At 36.3% G+C, this 13,710-nt stretch overlaps 3 protein-coding genes across 4 annotated transcripts; 2 read left to right on the top strand and 1 right to left on the bottom strand.

The window, feature by feature from the left end:
* Window positions 1-495: 495 nt before the first annotated feature.
* Window positions 496-4,464, bottom strand: LOC103428991 (B2 protein). 2 transcript variants are annotated; one of them, XM_008367132.4, is made up of 6 exons: window positions 4,239-4,464; window positions 2,054-2,620; window positions 1,528-1,628; window positions 1,273-1,356; window positions 1,058-1,168; window positions 496-966 (listed from the first exon to the last, which is right to left on the bottom strand). In XM_008367132.4, exons 2-6 carry the CDS (start codon window positions 2,589-2,591, stop codon window positions 919-921), a joined length of 882 nt encoding a protein of 293 aa, XP_008365354.3. In that variant the 5' UTR covers window positions 2,592-2,620; window positions 4,239-4,464; the 3' UTR covers window positions 496-918. The 2 variants fall into 2 exon arrangements, with proteins under 2 accessions (XP_008365354.3, XP_008365355.1); XM_008367133.3 differs by having other exon boundaries at window positions 4,089-4,302.
* A 3,250-nt stretch (window positions 4,465-7,714) lies between these two features.
* Window positions 7,715-9,745, top strand: LOC103442133 (mitochondrial import receptor subunit TOM20-like). Its single transcript, XM_008380888.4, has 6 exons — window positions 7,715-7,943; window positions 8,099-8,177; window positions 8,355-8,524; window positions 8,608-8,655; window positions 8,927-9,031; window positions 9,467-9,745. The coding sequence occupies exons 1-6, from the start codon at window positions 7,845-7,847 to the stop codon at window positions 9,593-9,595; spliced, it is 630 nt and encodes a 209-aa protein (XP_008379110.1). The 5' UTR covers window positions 7,715-7,844; the 3' UTR covers window positions 9,596-9,745.
* Window positions 9,746-10,480: 735 nt separating this feature from the next.
* Window positions 10,481-13,119, top strand: LOC103442132 (uncharacterized). The gene is made up of 9 exons (XM_008380887.4): window positions 10,481-10,924; window positions 11,023-11,144; window positions 11,254-11,307; window positions 11,399-11,423; window positions 11,519-11,641; window positions 11,797-11,963; window positions 12,196-12,265; window positions 12,357-12,455; window positions 12,708-13,119. The coding sequence occupies exons 1-9, from the start codon at window positions 10,583-10,585 to the stop codon at window positions 12,762-12,764; spliced, it is 1,059 nt and encodes a 352-aa protein (XP_008379109.3). The 5' UTR covers window positions 10,481-10,582; the 3' UTR covers window positions 12,765-13,119.
* The last annotated feature ends 591 nt before the right edge of the window (window positions 13,120-13,710 follow it).

Genomic DNA, 13,710 nt, shown 5'->3' with positions numbered 1-13,710 from the left:
ATATATTTTGCATCTTATATATGTTGTGCATATAGAAGGCTAACTTGGTAGCAATTTTTTAAGAGGCGTTTTGATATAAGCGCCTCGTTTTTCAATTTCGTTGAAGAAAATGTAGGAGATTCTAATTACTCTGTTTTTTAATTCCTTGTTAGTGAAAGGAACAAAACTTGGATGACATCTATCGAAGTAGTACAAAAGTTAGCATATACATGATTAACGAACGTTTGATTAGGGTTTAGGGTTCAGGCAATGCTACCGTTACAGTTATTATGTGCATCCGCTTCACAAATGATTGAGCCGAAAGAAAAACTAATGAAAAATCTAAAAAAAATTTAGTTTTAATGAAAAATGATAAATAAAAATGTAATGAATAGTACCAAAAAAAGGTAAAAGTAAGATTTTTCGTTAAACATGAACAATGCTGAAAGTATTTCGTTAAAACTCCCCTGAAAGGAATCACAAAGGCAAGCAAGCATTGAACTAGCAGAAGCTACATTAGTAAACAACATGGTAGATGCTCTTTATTTTTACCAAAAACCAACACTAGGAACAAGAGATGGGCATCCCAAACTCCAGTTTATGGGTACAAATTAGAGGCACACCATCGACTAAGGACTTGACCTTAAGGATGTTTTATCATTACATTACACAGCGACAGCGCAGTCGGTTCTCTTTTACATCTTCCGACTGTTTTTCATCGTTATCAAAGCTATCAAGTGTTGTACAACTTAAAACAAGCAACTTCACGAGACGAGATCACTTATTCAGCAGCGCTCACTCACAAGAACACTATATAACTCCAGACGATAAAGGAAAAAAAGAAAAAAACCACCAGACTTAACCCCCCAAGCTTGCGCTCCATGGAAAATCTGTTGAAAGCACACAGCTGACATTGACATATTGCTGCCAACATTTAGCTTATGCTGCAGAGCCCGCTTGTTCGCATAGGTCCAATAGCTCCAGGGTCTGCAAAATCATTAAACATCAAATGAGTTTATACGAGGTAATTACAATTAAACCAAAAAAGGCAATGCAGACATTGACTTAGCCGTCATACCTCAGGAACTGACAGCTCAAGACGGAACTTGGGACCATCATAGTGGTGCAAAACTGGCCTGAAGGCATCTTCTTCCAAAGCCTTGCAGATTTTTCTAACACAGATCCTTACCTAGTAATCAATTATAACAAAGGGAGACGGTGTCCATCGATAAATTGGATACGTGCAAAAAATCAAAAGAAACAGAACTTTCCACTTTACCATTTCAAATTTACCTGAGCAGGAAATCTAGATTCGCCTTTACACTTCTTGTCTTCCCAAGCAGTTGGATCAATGTTTGAACCACCAAAGCTTGCTGCCTGCACAAAACCAATTGAAAAAGGAGGAACAATAAGCTAATAATATCACAACTACCTTACTTGAATAAGCTAATATCATAGTCCAATCTGTATACTTTCTATACTGCAAAGAATATTGGAGACAAAAGTTTGACATAAGAATATTACTATATGGTAAGTTTGAGAACAAACCTCGAAAATGCCATGCAGCTGGTGTGTCGTATAATTGTAGAGAAACAGCGGCAGGCCTGGTGTTATTGCCCGAACAGAATCCCTATACCTTGGAGGTAAACCTACCATATACATATAATGATTAATACACATGAGAATTACTTGGGAGTGTCAAAGAAGGAATATAAAATATATAATTCAAAAGCATAATCTGCATTTATTGTTAACTCAGTAATTAAGTTGCATGGCTAGAGGAATACATACTAAAATCATAAATCATTTCGTCTGATATTTCATAATCCTACTTATAACTTTTAAGAATTCAGATCCCTATGGAAATCCCTAATAAGCACTGGCATAAACTCAAGGACCCTGTACATGAACTAGCATCTCAGTAAAGATTGCAAATGCATCATGCAGGGAATGCCAGCTAGATGTCAGTCATTTATACCTGGACCTTCAGTTGTAGACTGAAATTTAAGCTTATAAAAAAAGTTTAAAACGCGAAAACAGATTCTTAAGTGAGCTAAGAATTAGTCAAACTTACCAAATAGTTGTCGCTTCAAATCTTCCTGCATTGTGTCATTGTTACATACAAAGATGTAACCTCCAAGCACCTCATTTCTTGGGAGCGTCTCAGTTGCCGGCAAGGTCTTGAACCTTTTCTCAACTGTATTTGCAGATTCGTTGTTGTTATTGTTGCTGTTGTTGATTTCTTTGTTGCTGTACTTGTTTCCAGTCATGTTTCCCACAATGCTTGCATTGTTCTTCTGGTAAACTGCATTCATGTTATAAATACCATTCCTGAAGGAACTTTTGCTCACATTTTCATTTACTTTAGAATCCAAGCTCAGCATGTTAAAGTATTGGCCTTCAAATTTGTTATCTTCCTGGAACCCAAATTTATCCCTTGCCCTTTGTTCAGCTGGGCCCTTTGAAAGATCAAGGTTATTCATACGCTCGCCCTTTACCCTTGTCTGCTCAGCCAATTTTGAAGCAGCCATTAACCATTTGTGATCTTCTGCGACTTTTGACTGCCCTCGGAGCTCATCACCCAATTGCCAAAAGCTGTTCAAGCTCTCCATCTTGCAAACTCTACTCAGATCGACAGATCCTGTAAAACAGTGTTCAAAGAAAAAGAAATGAATAGATGAGTTAGAAAACTTAAAAATGGGGTTGAGAATAGGAAACCAGTTAAACTTAAAATGTTAAAACATATAGCAAATATGTATCATAGGACAAGCTTATCTAATAAAAAAATTGCACAAAGGCAGTAATAACTATACAAATGCCAAAAGGAACTTTTATTAACGAGCACTGATGGCAGATTCAACAAATTAAGCAAGACCAAAAGAGAACATTCACAATTGGATCGCAGGCATACCGAAACATGAAATCGATTACTTTTTCTTTTTCTTGAAAAGAAACAAGAATGCTGCATTCAATTAATGCACTTAAATTGAGAAAAGAATTCAACCCACCCCTCCCCAAAACCCTAAAAAGAAAGTAAAGAGGATAAGGGAATCAATAAAACAGCTAATCTATTCACACGAGAGAGTTGTGGCACCATCATATACATGAGCAAGAGAAACAAGCTTGAAAAACTTTGAGAAGTGGATGAAAATAAGATATACGCGATAAATTGGCAGATAAGATAATAATAACCTGCACGTTGGAATCAGCATGCTATATTACCATTTATAAATGCAGACTGTTAATCAATAGAAAAAAACAAATCTTTAAACAAATTTATTTCGGTGGCTGTTTATCGCAGACACTCAATATTCAAAGTCTAACAAGATAATTTTGAGATATTGCTATCAATATACCGAAAATAACCATATACAAATCTCTGAAGCTGAGTCTGCATAACCACAGAATTGGGAAAGACTGCACACGTTTAAATGAAAATAATTTTACGAAAGGACATTTATGCCTTTAAAATTAGGAAAACAACCCAGTAACTAAGTTTAGAATTTACCCAAATTTTTGCAAGGATAGTTTTAAAAATGGTAGGTTAAAATATTAAATCTTAAAATCACATAAATAAGTTTGAAACTCTAAAATTCATTTAACAATTTCGCTTCCTAAAATATTACCAATTGGGTTTGCAGAAACACACATCCACTACAAAATCTGGCATGGGAAGCTATTTCTCAGCGTTTTCCAATTTAAAAAAAAAAAATAAAAAAATAAAAAGGGTTCTTCTCAAAATTTGAAGTATTTGAAAATAAACAGAAGCTCAAAAAACGAAGCTTTCGAATTTTGCCTTACAGACTTCTCGTGATAGAAAATTAACCTAAAAGACCCAGAAACACCATTTTCCAGCCAACCAAACAAGCAGGGAACAACAATTGCAGCTACAAAGTCAACCAAAATACATAAATATAAATAAAATTATTCCAAATCGTGAAAAAAAAATAAGCTAATCAGTTAACAAAAACCTAAATCCATACAATCAACATATAAACTCCATAATCAAAGATCCAGAACGCGCATTTGATATTAAAACAAGAAAAAGAGCAGAGCAAGAGAAATTAAAGAGAACGAGATGCAATTAGCAAAATGTAGCAAATAATTACCAACTAAACTGCGATTAAGCAAATAAAGCTTCAATTTTTAGGTTTAAAGAGGAAGCGGAGGGCTCGAGGACTTTGATTTTGTGGAGTGATGGTGAATTTTCGACTGGTCAGAAGAACCCTAGATTTGGGGATCAGAGGGGAAGGCTTTACCTTTTTTATCTGCCGTGCGATGTGAAACCGGAAGATGCGACAGAAGACAGCGCAGCAGCTGGACTTTTAATGTTGCATATATGCTGCACTTTACCGATAATGCCCTCGAGTGTTTGCTGAATTACATTTGTTGCCAATTGGGGTTTTGAATCTTTTTTTGTGGTCATGAGTGTCACGACGCATGACTCATGAGTGTCACGATCCGTGGGATGTATCGGTTACATGGAAAGGTTCACATGATTTTTCATACGATTCATAGTTTATTTTAGAAGATTAACTAGTGATTTTGTTACGGTAGTTTATTATTTTGAAGTTCGGAAAGATTTATATAGATATTTTAACCTCATTCTAAACATCATCGTGTAACTCACCAACATGAGAAATTGAATAACATGAAGAAAAAAATGTTTGAATTAATTACTTAAATTATCGAAAACTTAAATTTATATATATTTTTTATGATAAAGTTATAAAATTTCAACTATAAGTCGAATGAGGATCCTCTCCGTATCCTTTTTGTGAGGATCTTGGAAATCCTCAAATCATATCCGTTCATTGTATATTGTGCGGCCAGAAATTTTTTAAAATACTTTTATTAAAAATTAAATATTAACAGTATCTGACGAAAACTGACCATATAATATACGATAAACGGACAAAATTCTCAAGATCCTTGCAAAGAGGATCCTCGTTCGTATAAGTCAACGTGGGTTGCATGATATTTTCTTGTTTGTCTGACATAAGCAATGAACGTGTTTGGAAATAATTTTTTGAGACAAAACGATAGCAGAATTAGCATACATACATAGTGAAAGATACGGAAACAGTGAATTAGGACTGTAATACGAGGGTTTAACTCAATCTAAATGTACCAAGAAAGAAACTAGATGGGTAGACTATAAGGTATCGTTTAATATGCAAACGAGATGGGACGGAACGGAATGGAACGGGACGGGACAGAACAAGATGGGACGGAACGGAGAGGGAGCAAAGATGCCCTCGGATGGAAATAAGGAGGAAGAAGGAGACGGAGATGGAGATGTTATAATTTTATGTTTCACAGATGTGGAACGAGTCGTTTCAAGAGGTGAGGCGGAACGACAATTCACCCAAAATTCATCCCGTGAAACAACGTGTTCCACCCGTTTTAGGCGCACCAAACGTGGGACAGAACGTCTCGTCCCATTCCGTTTCGTCCCGTCCCACGTACCAAACGGTACCTAAACGATAGTGTAACGGAATGGTTTGACAATTATACCTAATCACACGTATTTGATGGATTAAAATTCAATGGGTAGACTATAAAACATGGTGTAACGAAATAGGTAAACTATAAACAAGGGTTATAATAACTTTAGCTGTTGGATTAAATTTCAATGGTTCGGATGAATGAATTTGATGGATTTGGTTCCTTTCCAACAAACAAGTCGGTGTGCTTGACAAATGGCACGGGATGAGTCCAATGGGGAAAAAGGTGACAAAAGCAGGCGGGGCCTGTGCCGGGCCGGAGTCCTTTGTCAGCAACTCCCCTGCTTCCACCTTTCATGTCTTTTACCCAACATGCTCATCCAATTGACATGACTTCTAATTTTTATTTATTTATTTATTTATTGTTTTATTTCTGGGTCAGATGAGTTCGAAATTAGATTCCACCGGTTGTTGGAATGTTCTGGCTTTTGTATCGGCAAAGACTTTCGTCATACTTGATGACAAGTATTATGAATTTGTCAAGTATTATGAATTTGTCGTCTAAGTGATTAAGTTTGTTTGTCATTATATGTGAGGTTTTGCGTTTGAATCTTCAACTTCTAAGAACGTTTGTATCAAAGAAGAATCATGTGCTATGTAATCGTTGGCGTATGGTTTGTAAATTGTAATCCAGATAATATATGTCTTTCTAGCAAATAGAATTACAATAATATTGATTTGAAATTATGAACAAGAAATCCCCCTGTTATGTCTGTTGAGCTGCAGACCAAGCCGGCTTAAATATCATCAACTTGTTACGATACTTTATATGAACAATATTCTATGTTTCAGTGTCTATTTTATAACATGGTTTGTGGGGTTGGCTGCCACGTAACGTGTGAGGTCTCGCAAATATTAAAAGAGTTTTATTTTAAAAAAATACATTGCTTTTTGCCAAAAATTAAATAAATACATTGTTCCTCAGGAAAACTAATTTTGTTAAAAAATGAGGGAATGTTTCATTAAAATTCCCTTGTTCCTAAGTGTCATATTAAAAAAAAAAAATCCTTCAAGTTTTGGGCCTTTTCAAGGTTCACGAGCATTGTAATGGACCAGCCCTTCAAATAGTTGATTTTGGGCCGAGCTTCAAAATTGGCTTGGGCTCTGGTGCCTCATTTGCACGGATGTGCCACGGTCATATTTTTCTTTGAGAAATATCAAGGAGACACTTTCAGAAGAACTATATAAGACTATTTGACATCTCATGTTTTTTCATATTATTTTATAATATTGGACGAAAATTAATGTTAAACTGTAAATTGCCAAAGAGTCCCCTTAACATTTCTCTCTTTCTTTTGAAATCGGCAATAAATATTACAAGGAGAGTGACAAACAATACGATGCTTTTGTAGCAAACTTAGCACTAACGTTTATATTTGGATTTTTTTTTACTTTCTCAAACGTTACACAAAACATAAGACATTTAATGCCTTTGAAATTTTATTTTATACTTTTCATCTTTAATCTCTAGCTAAAAGAATTAAAAGTTCTTGCCTTTTGTGTACAAAATGACCTGTGGTATTTGATAAGTGAAAATGTCTAAATGCAAAGGTTGTTGGCACTGCCCTTTTACTTTATATTTAGTAAACAATTATCAATGTCACAAATTTATAATATTATAAGTTTATTTTTAAAAGCCCCTTAGTCTATTAAAACGAGTCAAATGTAACCCTTTATTTTTTTTTTCTACTGGAGTGTGTATGATACAAAAGGGTCAAATTTATCACGTTTTTCATTAATTTTTCTTACTTAAGAACATCTACTCAAGTACACTAAAATAATCCTTAATGCAACGACATAACTATCAAATTGAAGGTAATAGACTAATGAACGCGTTTCAAATGCTTATGGAGCTTCATAACCAAATTCAAATTCGAGATAGGCGAGTGGAGAGAAGATATTAAGTTCAAGAGAAAAATTGGATATAACTTGAGTCACGTGATTAGCTAGATGATCTAACAGTTTTACAAAAGTACAAGCACAACTCTAGTTGTTTTTATTTTTAAGAAAAAGCATATTGTAATCATAATTTGTTAACACGTAGAGCTAAAAAGCTAGAAAAATATGAAGAAAAAAAAAAGAGTAAAAAGAGAAGATATGGCTTAAACCTTTTTAATCAAGCTGTAATAGGCAGTCCAATCCAATCCTATTCTCATATTGCGACTTGGTTTTATGATCGAGGTCAAAACCTTAATTTCATCATCCTTCGCTTAAAAAACGAGTGACCTCATTTCGTTTAAAAGAAAGAAAAAAAAAGAAAAAAAAAAGAGAGAAATGGCGTCACTCTCACTCTAAGCATCTCCTAAAACCCTACCATCCGTATAGAGCACGCAAAACCCCTGGCAAAATTCCAGTGCCATGGATTTGCAGCACAACGACTTCGATCGCATTCTTTTCTTCGAACACGCCCGCAAGATCTCCGAAGCCACCTACATTAAGAACCCTCTCGATGCCGATGTTCGTATATATCTCTATCTTCCTAATTTGTCACTCCCCTTTTTCTTTTTTTTCAATCTTTTCTAAGCTAATAAATTTGCTATCTTTCGAGTTTTATTTTTATTTTTAAAGAAGTTGAATTTTGATCTGGGTTTTTTGTATTTTGTAATTTGCAGAACTTGACGAGGTGGGCTGGAGCTCTGCTGGAGCTTTCCCAGTTTCAGAATGTTTTGGAATCAAAGAAGATGACTCAAGGTGCTATCTTTAAATTTCCCCAATATATCTGTGTTTATTTTGGGTTTAATTATTTTAGATGTTGGAATTCTCCATGTATTTATCTGGTAGCCTTGAAAATTTGAAATTTGGGACTTTTTCATATGGTTATTTGAGAGTTTGGAATTTGCAAATGCGGGTTTGTGTTTGTTTGCCCAGATGCTATTTCGAAGCTGGAGGAGGCACTGAAGATTAATCCTAGGAAACATGATGCTCTGTGGTGCCTGGGAAATGCTCAAACTGCTCGCGGATTTTTTACTCCGGACCAGAAAGAGGCAAGGGTTTATTTCCAAAAGGCGTCTCAGTGTTTCCAGAAGGCTCTCGATGAGGTACTTCCCCTGAAAAATCTCAAAACATACCGCATTGTTTTCAACTTTCGATGTGCAGTAAGTATCTTTTCTTCTTTTTACAGGAGCCGGGAAATGATCTGTATCGGAAGTCTTTGGAAGTGGCTGCTAAGGTGCACTGCTTTCTAACCTGATCTCTTGACAATGCTTGGTTTTGTTGTTGAAATCGTGTGTTGGCATCCATTTTGCGGTAGCAAGACGTGCATAGAAATTTCAAATTGTATCGTGTTTAATGTAGCGTCGGTTGGTTTTGTTGAGATGTCAGTTGTTCTTGATTACAATATTTCTAGAACTGTATTCTCTTATACTCTTTTATGTGCTCTACTAGTTTATGTTATGCATGTTAGACCTAAATTGCAAAGTTACTAATTACTGTGTTTATAGGCCCCGCAACTGCACTTGGATCTACACAAGCATGGTTTGGGTCAACTGGGGATGGAGGCTGCTGCTGGAGCAGGAACTGGACCTTCTACTTCAATTGGTGGAAAGGTACTTTTTTCGTCTCACAGTTCCTTTTTCCGATACCTTTGTTCTTTTATGTTCGTGTTTTCCTTGCCAAAAGTTATTACGTTTTGCCAGTTTAATTTCTTATGCATGCTTCTGTTGAGTTATCGAATTTGAACTTATGGTCCAAAACGAATGTTATTACGAAAAATAGGTCCCGGACTCTTAAATTTTGAACATTAGGCAATGAGACAGATGATGCAGTACTATTTCATCAGTGCAAGTAAAACAAGTTTCACTTGAAACAACATCACTTGGTATCCAACATTTGGGATTTATTTTCATCCATCTAGTATCTTGATATTTTTACATGTTCAATGATTTACAGCGGAGTCCTAGTATCTTTTATGATGGTTGCTTTTTATTTCTACTTGATCTGTCGACGGTTTGTTACTTTGTCTTCCTCCCCTTGCTCTGCAGACTACAAAGAAAAACAAGAACAGCGATCTCAAGTATGACATATTTGGTTGGATAATCCTTGGTGTCGGAATTTTTGCTTGGCTCAGATATGCGAAGTCCCATATGCCTCCTCCTCCGCTTCCGCAGTGAGCATAGCAGTAACTGGTCATAACTTTTGGTACTCCGGAAGGCAGTTTGGAGATCAAGTAAACTTTTACAGTAGCGATGACAACGTGACTGATATAATAGATTAACGATGTTGAATATTTTATCGAGTGAGATATAAATGATGATTTTGCAGCTAGTTTTTGTGGATGTTGGTTTGTGTTTGCAGATTCAATTCCTTGGTTTCAAATGCCGATCATGACTAAGTTTTTATGTCTTATTGTGATCGTGTATTCTCCTGAGCTCTGAATGTCAATTGGTTGTGTATGTGATGTTGTTGTTTTGGCTCTTAATACGAATTTTTTATTCCTAGCGGCCGGGATAACGCGATTAATTAAGCTAAAGTACTACATTAAGCTCATCTTAATCTGAAAATTAGTTAATTAAGCCCAAAGTCTGGGGTTGGATGTATACTTTGGGAGGTTAAACTCATAAGTTTTCCTTTTTCTAAGCTATGGAGTAATTTTCCAATATGGCAGTCACGCCTAGATTACGATCATTAATGACTACTAGAAGAGATAAAAGTCCGTTCGGACAAACAAAATAGCTTATAACTCGTTTGATAGATAAATTTTAAAAGTGTTTTTGAATCATATTAGCTCATTCAACAAGCATTTTAATTTTTCACAGAGAATGGCAAATCAAACGAATCCAATAATATGTGAATTAGTAACACCACATTAGAGGCTTGCATAAACGGATAAAGAGACTAAAGTGAAGACTTCAAAAAAAAACTAAGAATAAAGGAAAACTAATAAAAATGGCTTAAAAACTTTGAGTTTTAACGAAAGTGAAAAAATAAAAAATAAAGTAAATAGTATCATGATTGACTTTTTAGTATAAAAATATGATTTTTCGTTAAAGTAAGCCGTTCTTGAAGCTTTTAGTTAAAGTTTCTGAGAAAAACTCAGCAGAGCAGCCCACTAGCCCACTACGCATTGAGGCGAGTCGTCATCAGGTTGTCCACGTGCTATGCCACTGAGACGACGGCGTTTTCCTCTTGTGAACCTGGAAGTTTCTATACGGCGGCTGATTGTACGTAACCATTGGCGGACGTTTTCCGACCGTCGTTTCGGTGCGAGAGAAGCTCCAAAATTTGAGATAATGGCCGCGTACTGTTACGGTTGCCAGACGAAAGTGTATAACGGCGGCCACCTAGCTTCCTCCTCCAGCTTCCCGCGGTCTTCGGCGGCGCCTGCAACTTTCGGCCGCGTATACTTCGACTCTCCGAAACCCCGCCGTTTCCAAGTCTTAGCTCTCTCCGTTAAGCGCAGCCCCAAGCGCCTCAAATACGCCGCTCCTCGCTTCACCAAGGTCCTCTCTCTCTCTCTCTCTGTTGAAATGTAAATTAAACAAAACTTTGGGGTGAATTTGCGAAGATTATGAAATTGATTGAGTGATGATATGATCAGGAGGATGAGATGCTTTACGTTGAAGTTGATCCGTCGCAATCGGGAGCTGACAGCTGGAAATTGGAACCAGTTGTTGATCTTCTGAAACAAGGAGCTGTTGGTGTTGTTCCTACTGATACTGTGTAAGTTTGTAAATTTAGCATAGTTCGAATGCCCGCGGTTTAAATTAGATTAGAATATCGCTCGAATTGAAAGAAAAGTTAGTAACTTTTAACAGCAATTGCATTGTAGGTATGCATTAGTCTGTGATTTGAGAAACAACTCGGCAATTGAACGTCTTCGCCGGTAAAACCCTCTCATTTTTTTAGCTCCATTGTTCGAATTCGTTCAAAAGTATCAATTTGTTGTTAAAGATGCAGTCTTTGTTTCGTTGCAGAATCAAGAACATCGACCCTCTAAAGGTTAAGCATCATGGGTTTTATTTTGTTTTTGTTCTTTCGGATTTCGATATTTAGTTTTTAACTAGTGTGTCTTCGTGACTGAGTTGCTGGCGCAGCCCCTTGGCATCTTATGCCACTCCTTCCACGACATTGATACATATACGACAGGGTTTCCCCGCGGTGATGGCCAAGGTCACGCAAATTTGTTCCGATATGTTAAGCAATGCATACCCGGCCCTGTAAGTTTCTTCTTTGCTTCTCTTACAATCATTGTTGCCTGTAACTGTAGGAACTAGGAACAAATTTTGGACAATGTTACATTGTAAAGCATATGATATTTGTGGTCCAGTATTTTCCTCAAATTTGCCCTATGACAGAGCTTTTCATGTAACAGTATACTTTCATCTTAACTGCAACCAAACAACTACCTAAAAATTGTATAAGGTATGGGATGGCAGATGCCAAATACAAATCAAGGAAAGATGTGGGTGTTCGTATGCCTGATGATCCCATATGTCAAGCGATTCTGGAGAAGATGGGCTCACCATTGATATCCACAAGGTAACTCTAACTTGATTTGAATACGTTTGCATACTTATTCCGTTGTTAGTGAGGGTGATGGTTCGAAATAGATATGATTTATACCTACTTTTCATTAATGATTTGAATACACTGTAAGAAGATGAGAAGCTCTTTGCATACTTGCATTACAAGCGGCAACAAGAGCTTCTTCTAGAGGTTCTTCTGTTCTACTCCAAATGATGTTATACTGAATTTTTTTCCATGTTGTCAGTGTCAAGTGCCCGAAAGAGAATGAGTGGTTGTTAGATCCAGTCATTATAGCTGATACATATGGACCAGAGGTATGCTTTTGTCACTCTCATGAAGGTTGTTTAGTTTGTATTAATTCTTTCTTATTATAGCCCGTAAATTGCTTGTTCAAATTCATTACAGGGCCTTGATTTTATCGTTGATGGCGGGGTAAGAGTGGCTGAACCATCAACTGTAGTTGACATGAAAGTGATCCCTCCCAAAATCATACGACAAGGAAAGGTATTGGGCCGTCCATTAATTAAGGTTTCAGTATGCATGACTCCTTTCTCCTAATAATATGAACCTAGCACTCCTCGAATGTGATGATGTTGGGTTTTTTCCATGTTACCATCGGTTAACCTTATGTTGTAATGTTGATGCGACTAGAGAGAGCTGTTCATTTGCAATTTTGTAGCCTCTGAAATATTGTTGACTTCTAAAGTAGTGAGACTCAGCATATCTTTGTATGTATGTATGTATGTATGTATTCAGGGACCTAAATTACACTGGATGGTGACAGAAGATGACAATGAATCTGCTCAGTCGTAGGAAAGCTCCTCTCCTCTATCAGTCCGAAGATAATCATTCATCTCGATAAGTCCTTTGGAGAACCTGGATGTGGACATGTCGAATGTTGCACCGGTTTTGCCCACTTTTTCTGCTCAGTCGAGGATTTGGGCTATAAATTTACCTCCATGTGCAAGAGGAAACAAAAGAAATTTGTATGTTCTATATAGTTTTAAGAAGTGCTTCAGTAGAAAGTTTAACAGTGTGAAAGTGAAACCCAAAAGGAGAGCTAAGAGTGCATCCTATGGTCAGCACTAGCTTTCCTTTAGCAATGTGGTTTGTAAGTAGACTGCAGAACCTTTTTCACAGCAACTGCAATGAAAACAATTTGGTTCAAGCTCGATTAGGGCCAGTTTGGAAATGTTTATTTTCTAAAAGTGCTTTTATCAGAAGCATGTGAAATTTTATAACTCATACTTGGTCCTTGGTAGTGCTTTTATAATTCATGAGCATTTTTAAAGTTTCTGCCAAACACTCGAACTTGTTTGGAAGTGCTTTTCTAATGGCTAAAAGCGCTTTTGGTGAAAATATTTTTGAAACCAATATTTAGTAAAAAAAATACAAGTAAATCCTGGAAAAACATTTAAAGTGCTTTCTGGAAGAAGCACATAACTGATATTTCTTGCATAAAGCACTTGAAGTGTTTTTGCGTCTAAAATATTTTCTCAAAACCGCTTTCAGTTATTTTAAAAGCACTTTCAAACTAGTCAATTGTTTTGGTTATCTAAAAGCACTTTTAAATACTTCCAAACAAATGCCTAGTTAGTAGATTTTGACATGTTTCGAATGAAATAACTTCTAGTAAAAAATGGGTGTGAAGAAATCATTGTGTTTCGAAAATGGTTAGACTTGGGACTTTTGAAAAAAATCCACCAAAGTGGAGGCCTCTTACCTCAAAAGCAAAGGGTTGGTTGAGAGTTAGTTAATG

The sequence above is a fragment of the Malus domestica genome, chromosome 09 (assembly GCF_042453785.1).
Source record: "Malus domestica chromosome 09, GDT2T_hap1".
In the NCBI taxonomy this organism is placed as follows: Eukaryota; Viridiplantae; Streptophyta; class Magnoliopsida; order Rosales; family Rosaceae; genus Malus; species Malus domestica.
Note: the sequence above shows the minus strand (reverse complement) of the source record. Positions and strands in the feature narration are given on the sequence as shown.

What these genes read in the sequence shown, in the direction of transcription:
- LOC103442132 (XM_008380887.4), top strand. Translation starts at nt 10,583, where the DNA reads ATGCCACTGAGACGACGGCGTTTTCCTCTTGTGAACCTGGAAGTTTCT. An exon ending in CCGCTCCTCGCTTCACCAAG is followed by an intron (nt 10,925 to 11,022) that starts GTCCTCTCTCTC and finishes TGATATGATCAG; the next exon opens with GAGGATGAGATGCTTTACGT. An exon ending in TCACCATTGATATCCACAAG is followed by an intron (nt 11,964 to 12,195) that starts GTAACTCTAACT and finishes CCATGTTGTCAG; the next exon opens with TGTCAAGTGCCCGAAAGAGA.
- LOC103428991 (XM_008367132.4), bottom strand. Translation starts at nt 2,591, where the DNA reads ATGGAGAGCTTGAACAGCTTTTGGCAATTGGGTGATGAGCTCCGAGGG. An exon ending in AGCTGCATGGCATTTTCGAG is followed by an intron (nt 1,357 to 1,527) that starts GTTTGTTCTCAA and finishes GGTTTTGTGCAG; the next exon opens with GCAGCAAGCTTTGGTGGTTC. An exon ending in AATCTAGATTTCCTGCTCAG is followed by an intron (nt 1,169 to 1,272) that starts GTAAATTTGAAA and finishes ATTGATTACTAG; the next exon opens with GTAAGGATCTGTGTTAGAAA.
- LOC103442133 (XM_008380888.4), top strand. Translation starts at nt 7,845, where the DNA reads ATGGATTTGCAGCACAACGACTTCGATCGCATTCTTTTCTTCGAACAC. An exon ending in TCCAGAAGGCTCTCGATGAG is followed by an intron (nt 8,525 to 8,607) that starts GTACTTCCCCTG and finishes TTCTTTTTACAG; the next exon opens with GAGCCGGGAAATGATCTGTA. An exon ending in CTACTTCAATTGGTGGAAAG is followed by an intron (nt 9,032 to 9,466) that starts GTACTTTTTTCG and finishes CTTGCTCTGCAG; the next exon opens with ACTACAAAGAAAAACAAGAA.